Source organism: Hibiscus syriacus, unplaced genomic scaffold (genome assembly GCF_006381635.1).
Source record: "Hibiscus syriacus cultivar Baekdansim isolate YM2019G1 unplaced genomic scaffold, ASM638163v2 tig00009942_pilon, whole genome shotgun sequence".
NCBI classification, from domain to species: domain Eukaryota; kingdom Viridiplantae; phylum Streptophyta; class Magnoliopsida; order Malvales; family Malvaceae; genus Hibiscus; species Hibiscus syriacus.
The window spans coordinates 263424-271724 of record NW_024062205.1 but is presented as its reverse complement, the minus strand read 5'-3'; the positions used below and the strand labels follow the sequence as shown (position 1 = coordinate 271724).

The 8301-nt window shown below is 38.5% G+C and overlaps 1 protein-coding gene across 1 annotated transcript; it reads left to right on the top strand.

Moving 5' to 3' along the window:
* Positions 1-412: 412 nt before the first annotated feature.
* LOC120203413 (coatomer subunit alpha-1-like) lies at positions 413-7058 on the top strand. Its single transcript, XM_039203713.1, has 5 exons — positions 413-523; positions 628-877; positions 3072-3566; positions 3838-6846; positions 6945-7058. Exons 2-4 carry the CDS (start codon positions 670-672, stop codon positions 6795-6797), a joined length of 3663 nt encoding a protein of 1220 aa, XP_039059644.1. The 5' UTR covers positions 413-523; positions 628-669; the 3' UTR covers positions 6798-6846; positions 6945-7058.
* Positions 7059-8301: the final 1243 nt, after the last annotated feature.

Below are 8301 nucleotides of genomic sequence, written 5' to 3'. Positions count from 1 at the left end.
AATAATATTTTATTTCTTTAACAAAACACGGTAATCTTACATTCTTGCTGAACGAATCAAACACAAAATACAACATTTCTAATAATCCTATTCCCCGATAATCTTACATTCCATGAACCTTAATCGTTTTTTAAAAGTCTAGAGCCTAAATGCTGAGCTAAAATGTAAGCCCAAATTCGTCCTCCAAAATCGCCCCAAATTAGCCCACTAAAAGGCTCAAAACAACTATTCGCAAGTACTACCATACTCGCCATTGCCTACAGTGTATGACACGGTCAACTGTCATTAAAAACAGCGATATTTTTTTACCTTATCTGGAAACGACGTCGTTTAACACCTGTACGATGGAAAAGAAGGAAGGAAGAGTTTACGAAATACAAACTACAAAGCAAACAGTCTCTCATATCTTTGCAAAGAAAGAGGAGAGAATTGAAAAACTCTTCTCTTTTTCTTATAAACCCAAAAACATTCAAAGACGCTTACGTTTTGTTTTTTTCTATTAGAAGTTCCATCAGATCTGAAGGTAATTTCTTTTCATCTCCTTGTCCAATTCCTAAATTCGATTCTTCTTGCTCGGTTTACGCTGTTAATCTTTGTTTTAATGTTCGACTTGAATCGATTCTGCAGAGAACTGACAGTTGGAGAGGAAGAAAAACAGGAAGAAATAAGATGTTGACAAAATTTGAGACGAAGAGTAATAGAGTGAAAGGACTGAGTTTCCACTCTAAGAGGCCGTGGATCTTAGCTAGTCTCCACAGCGGTGTTATCCAGTTATGGGACTTTCGAATGGGCACTTTGATTGATCGATTCGACGAACATGATGGCCCTGTTCGCGGCGTCCATTTCCACATGTCTCAGCCTTTGTTTGTCTCTGGAGGTTCAGATTTCATTTCCTTTAACCTAGATTTTGATCTGTGGATTTGGTTAACAAGTCATGTTGATTTGGTTATTTTTCGTGATTTGTGGATTTAGATGTGAAATTTTAAGTTGTTGTGATTAATTGGTCAGGATTGTATGAGCTTAAATTTTGGAGTCCTTGCAACCGTATGAAATTTAAGGAATCTGATCTGTGATGCCGGATCTAGATTTAATATAGAGGTTCATGTAGTTGGACTTGGTTTATAGCCTTTAGATCTGATGGTTTGAAGCAAATGAATGATAACTGCACAATAGATAGAAGAGAAAATAACTTCAGTGAATAAAAATCTCAGATAATATACGATTTTGATCAATTTTTTTTGGATTTGCGAAAATGACCAACAAAATCGCAATGCGATCTCTAATTCGCATTGCGATCTCCACTATCGCAAATTCGCGTTGCATTTCGCGTTGCGATAGTTGAAAATTGCGTTGCGATTTTCCATTTCGCGTTGCGATAGTTGAAAATCGCGTTGCGATTTTCCATTTCGCGTTGTTATAGTTGAAAATCGCGTTGCGATTTTCCATTTCGCGTTGCTATAGTTGAAAATCGCGTTGCGATTTTCCATTTTGCGTTGCGATAGTTGAAAATCGCATTGCGATTTTCCATTTCGCGTTGCGATAGTCTACAGTTGTTGCGAAAGTCTACAGTTGTCGTTGCGAAAGTCTACAGTTGTCGTTGCGATTTTCCAAATTCGTTGCGATAGTTAAAAAAAAGATTTTGTTTCTTAAGAATTTTCTCTAAAAAGATAGTATCCGCGCGGACGTGTCGAAGACACGTATTGCCACGACCACGACCCGAGACGAGACGAGACGGACGGCGGCGGCGGCGCGCGAGAGTCCCCCTTGTTCTCTATCACTCAACAAGGAAGTGGGAAAGCCAAACCTTAAATACCATTCCCAATAGTATTTCCAATACTATGTGGGATTTGAGCATTACCGACACTTGTTCCCAATACTATGTGGGATTGAGCCTTAAATAATGATATTATTTTAGAATGTTTTGCTTAAAATTGGAATAATCGCAATTGATTGTAGATTGACTTTTAATTATGACATATTTAATCGTATAATACTAATGCAATTGGTTGCTGATTCAGTTGTTTTAAGGTGCATGATTGTTAATTGTTTCCTGAATAATCACATTGTATTGGAAACAAGTGTTGGTAATGCTCAATCCCACATAGTATTGGAAACACTATTGAGAATGGTATTTAAGGCTTGGCTTTCCCACTTCCTTGTTGAGTAATAAAGAACAAGGGGGACTCTCGCGCGCCGCCGCCGTCTCGTCTCGTCTCGGGTCGGGTCGTGGTCGTGGTCGTGGTAATACATGTCTTCGACACGTCCGCGCGGATACTATCTTTTTAGAGAAAATTCTTAAGAAACAAATTTTTTTTTTTTAAACTATCACAACGAATTTTCGCAACGAATTTGGAAAATCGCAACGACAATTGTAGACTATCGCAACGCGAAATGGAAAATCGCAACGCGATTTTCAACTATCGCAACGCGAAACGAAAAATCGCAACGCGAACTGGAAAATCGCAACGCGATTTTCAACTATCGCAACGCGATTTTCAACTATCGCAACGCGATTTTCAACTATCGCAACGCGATTTTCAACTATCGCAACGCGATTTTCAATTATCGCAACGCGAAATGCAACGCGAATTTGCGATAGTGGAGATCGCAATGCGAATTAGAGATCGCATTGCGATTTTGTTGGTCATTTTCGCAAATCCAAAAAAAATTGATCAAAATCGTATATTATCTGAGATTTTTGGTCACTGAGGTTATTTTCTCTAGATAGAATTATGTATGATTACACGATACATCTGTGTTCGCGTGAATGGATGTATGATATTATTTTCTTCAGTGGTTTTATGCATTCTACCACGTCTTACTTCCAAAGTATGGACTATAGACCTATTTCTTTTTTAATTTTTTTTTAAATAGATTTTGGGATAAATGAAATGTTTTATTTTACATCGCCAATATTTATTGCTCAACTTGAGCAAGAATAACCTGGCACTGGGAAGCCGGCCATATTATTGGCTAAAAAAATTTCATTTGTGTTATGATTTTATTTTACAAAGCATATAATTCTTGTGCAATACAAATTATGTCTAAAAAATGATTTTATTTTTTTAAAGGGGATGACTACAAGATAAAAGTCTGGAACTACAAGTTGCATAGATGTCTTTTCACACTTCTTGGACATCTTGATTATATTCGTACTGTCCAATTTCATCATGAGCATCCGTGGATTGTGAGTGCCAGTGATGATCAGACTATTCGCATATGGAACTGGCAGTCAAGAACTTGCATCTCAGTCTTGACTGGTCATAATCATTATGTTATGTGTGCCTCATTCCATCCTAAAGAAGACCTTGTTGTATCGGCCTCCCTTGATCAAACTGTTCGAGTCTGGGATATTGGTTCCTTGAAAAAGAAGACTTCCTCCCCAGTCGATGACATTTTACGGTTGAGTCAGATGAACTCAGATCTTTTTGGTGGTGTTGATGTAATAGTGAAGTATGTATTGGAAGGTCATGACCGAGGAGTAAATTGGGCTGCTTTTCATCCCACCCTACCTTTAATAGTCTCTGGAGCAGATGATCGCCAAGTCAAATTGTGGCGTATGAATGGTAATTAAGGGAAAACATGCCTTCTTCTTCAATTTATATTTCATTTGTTAGACATATTGATGAAAGCTTTTATTTAATCACTCTAGTTGGCCAGTTAATTTCTTTATAAAAATTTATCCAATTGTTTTGTTTTCTTAAATTTGTTGTATGTTACATGGCTTTTGATATTTTAGCCAAGCTACCTCAACTCTTATAATATATTTTTTTTGTAACAGGGAATTTAAACCCCTGGTTTGTTGTGGAGTTGAGTGAATTGTTTATTTGTTTGCAGATACAAAGGCTTGGGAAGTGGATACTTTGAGAGGACACATGAATAATGTGTCATGTGTTATGTTCCATCCCAAACAAGACATCATTATATCAAATTCTGAGGATAAAAGTATTCGTGTGTGGGATGGAACAAAACGAACTGGACTTCAAACTTTCCGTCGAGAACATGACAGATTCTGGATTCTTGCTGTTCATCCTGAGATGAATGTTTTAGCAGCTGGACATGACAGTGGCATGATTGTATTTAAGCTAGAGAGAGAACGACCCGCTTTTGCAGTGAGTGGTGATTCTCTGTTTTATGCCAAGGACCGGTTTTTAAGGTATTATGATTTTTTAACTCAGACAGAGTCCCAAGCACTTACAATTCGACGGCCTGGTTCCACAACTCTGAATCAAAGTCCAAGAACTCTTTCTTACAGTCCTACAGAAAATGCTGTTCTTATTTGCTCGGATGTGGATGGAGGATCTTATGAGTTGTATGTGATACCAAAAGACAACATTGGTAGGGGTGACAATTTGCAGGAGGCAAAGAAAGGTCTTGGTAGTTCTGCTATATTTGTGGCGCGAAACCGGTTTGCTGTCCTTGACAAAGGAAACAACCAAGTCTTAATCAAGAATCTTAAAAATGAAGTGGTTAAAAAGAGTGGCCTTCCAGTGACTACGGATGCGATATTTTATGCTGGAACTGGTAATTTGTTGTGTAGGTCAGAGGATAGAGTAGTTATATTCGATCTCCAGCAGAGGCTTGTTCTTGGTGATCTTCAAACCCCTTTTGTGAGGTATGTTGTTTGGTCTAATGACATGGAGACTGTTGCTTTGCTCAGCAAGCATACCATTGTCATTACGAACAAGAAGCTTGTGCACCAGTGCACCCTCCATGAGACAATACGTGTTAAGAGCGGAGCCTGGGATGACAATGGTGTTTTTATTTATACCACCCTAAACCATATAAAGTACTGCCTTCCCAATGGGGATAGTGGAATAATTCGAACACTTGACGTTCCAATATACATAACCAAGGTTTCTGGAAATACAGTATTTTGCCTGGATCGTGATGGGAAGAATAAGACTATAGTAATTGATGCCACTGAATTCATTTTCAAGCTCTCATTGCTTCGGAAGAGATATGACCAAGTTATGAGTATGATAAGAAACTCCCAGCTTTGTGGTGAGGCCATGATTGCTTATCTGCAACAGAAGGGGTTCCCTGAAGTGGCGCTTCATTTTGTGAAAGATGAGAAAACACGCTTTAAGTTGGCTCTGGAGAGTGGGAACATTCAAATAGCTGTTGCATCGGCTAAGGAGATTGATGACAAAGATCATTGGTATAGGCTGGGTGTGGAGGCCCTTCGCCAAGGCAATGCTGGTATAGTGGAATATGCCTACCAGAGGACAAAGAACTTTGAGAGGTTGTCTTTTCTTTATCTCATAAATGGTAACCTGGAAAAGTTGTCAAAGATGCTGAAAATTGCCGAAGTTAAGAACGATGTAATGGGTCAGTTTCACAATGCACTGTATCTTGGTGATATCCAGGAACGTGTTAAGATCTTGGAAAATGCTGGTCACTTGCCTCTTGCTTATATTACAGCATCGGTACATGGGTTACATGATGTTGCGGAAAGGTTAGCATCTCAGTTGGGAAATGATGTCCCTCCCTTGCCAGAGGGGAAAGAACCTTCCTTGTTAATGCCCCCAGCTCCTGTTACATGTGGAGGTGACTGGCCCCTCCTGAGAGTCATGAAGGGAATATTTGATGGTGGATTAGATAGTATTGGCAGGGGTGCTGTGGATGAAGAGGAAGAGGAAGAGGATGCTGGAGGTGATTGGGGTGAAGATCTTGATGTGGTCGATGTTGATGGCTTACAGAATGGGGATGTTACTGAAATTTTGGAGTATGGGGAAGTGGCTGAAGAAAATGAAGAGGAGGGTGGATGGGACCTTGAAGATTTGGAACTTCCTCCTGAGGTAGACACCCCAAAGGTTTCAGGTGGTGCTCGATCTTCTATTTTTGTGGCACCAACTCCTGGTATGCCGGTAAGTCAGATTTGGATTCAGAAATCATCTCTTGCTGCTGAACATGCAGCTGCTGGTAATTTTGATACAGCAATGCGATTGCTGAACAGGCAACTTGGCATTAGAAACTTTGCTCCTTTGAAATCAATGTTTCTTGATCTTCACACTGGCAGCCAGAGCTATCTTCGAGCATATTCATCTGTGCCAGTGGTGTCCTTGGCTATTGAGAGGGGATGGAGTGAGTCTGCTAGTCCTAATGTGAGGTGCCCACCTGCCCTTGTTTTCAATTTTTCTCAGTTGGATGAGAAGCTGAAGGCTGGTTACAAGGCCACTAAAGCCGGAAAATTTACTGAGGGTCTTCGGCTCTTCGTCAGCATTCTTCACACAATTCCACTGATAGTTGTAGAGTCAAGGAGGGAAGTTGACGAAGTCAAGGAATTAATTATTATTGCTAAGGAGTATGTTCTTGGTCTGCAAATGGAGCTTAAGCGAAGAGAAATGAAAGACGATCCGGTGCGGCAACAGGAGCTTGCTGCATACTTCACCCACTGCAACCTTCAAATGCCTCATCTTAGACTAGCTCTGCAAAATGCAATGGTTGTCTGCTCCAAGGCAAAGAACTGGGCTACAGCAGGTAACTTCGCCAGGAGATTACTAGAAACAAACCCCACAAATGAGAATCAAGCAAAGGCTGCAAGACAAGTGCTTCAAGCTGCTGAGAGGAATATGACGGATGCCGTCCAGCTGAACTACGATTTCAGAAACCCATTCGTGACATGCGGGGCAACTTATGTTCCGATTTACAGAGGACAGAAGGATGTATCTTGCCCATATTGCACTACTCGTTTCGTGCCTAGCCAGGAAGGACAATTGTGCAGTGTGTGTGATCTTGCAGTGGTCGGGGCAGATGCTTCTGGATTGCTATGTTCTCCTTCGCAGATACGATGAGGAGGAGGATGAAGATGCAGAAAACTGGTACTCCTTGAACTTTATTTTGCTCATCATACTGGTACACCTTTTGAACTTTATTTTGCTCATCATTTTATCTTTAATCTGATACTCCGTTTGATCTTTATTTTGCTCATCATTTTACCTTCAAAATCGACCTCATCGACCAATACGTATATGCATGTTAAAGGTCAGATTACTGCAGAAAGTTGTGAACCAAGTTATCTTGTTTGTGCTATTTCCCGTCCTCTGTCATTTTGCTATATATAATATATATTCCTCTGAATAGAATTCAATATAATATTTTCAGATGTACTTACGAGTGAATTTGGAATTTGTAACTTTCAGGCTATTCTTGTTTTTTGTTGTTTCATAGAATAGTGGTGGTGGTTGATTTGTATGTATGTATGTCAGGGTTGATTCATGTCATGCAGGATCCCATTTTCATTACATCTGATTGGTTGCCACCATACCTGTCCATTGGGCTGGGTTGTAGTTTGGTTCCAACAACTTTTCATGCCCAAACCTAATTCGACGTTTATATATTATAAAGTACTAAGCAAAACTATGTTTAGATGATTGTTTTATATTTAATTTTAATTATGGCCAGATCAAACTTCCTCGAAGTCGATGCATATTCTTATTTAAAATCCAACCTGTGCAAGTTGGGCCTATTAGGATGTTTGAGCCATGAGTAGGCCTACTTGCCACTGGAAGTGAATATATTTACCAACCTTTTGCGCTGGCACATATATAATTGGGTAAACTCCTTCAAATGTTATTAGAGTTTTTAAATTATTTTAGTTTTGATATCGAACTTTACTTTCGGATTTAATTAAAATATTACTTTCTTAGATCATCAATAGTGGAATGATGTGAACGTTTGGTGCTGGTGTGTTAGTAATGTAGAAGTTGAAAAATATTTTATATTTTATCTCGTTTTTTTGGCTTAATATAAAATAAATGACTAAAATGTTGTCTCGAAAAATGTTTAAGTACTTAATTTTTTTTTTCGTTTACATCGTTTTTTGGTGTTCAATTGGTAGCGAAAGTATGAGGCTTTTGGTCGTGGGTGGTTGGGCGGTCACAAGTGGGTGCTTGGTCGATTGACAACATTGGTGGCGACGGGCAGTGACAAAGGGATTAAAATTAAAGTTTTAAAAGTTTGGGATTTTTTTAAGATTTGAAAAAAATAGGTTTTTATAAAATAAAAATTTATATTTTTTAATTTATTATTTTAAATAAAATATCTAAAATTACCATAATGTGATATGTGTCACTTAACGATCAAATTTAATGATAGTTAATGTCCAAACACCTAAAAATATACGGAGAAAATATTAAGCATTTGTTTTTAATGAAAAATCTTTAAGCACTAAAACTTTTGCGGCCATCTTAAACTTCTAAGAATTTGTCTCATTTTTTTTTACCAATTTATAGGTTTAGGTTTTTTCTTAAAATAATAATATGAAATTAAACATGATAATTTTGTTATATTTGGGGG

Excerpts from the sequence above, each read along its gene's own strand:
- LOC120203413 (XM_039203713.1), top strand. The coding sequence starts at position 670 with ATGTTGACAAAATTTGAGACGAAGAGTAATAGAGTGAAAGGACTGAGT. Across the intron at positions 878-3,071 it reads GCCTTTGTTTGTCTCTGGAG|GGGATGACTACAAGATAAAA; the intron begins GTTCAGATTTCA and ends ATTTTTTTAAAG. Across the intron at positions 3,567-3,837 it reads CAAATTGTGGCGTATGAATG|ATACAAAGGCTTGGGAAGTG; the intron begins GTAATTAAGGGA and ends ATTTGTTTGCAG.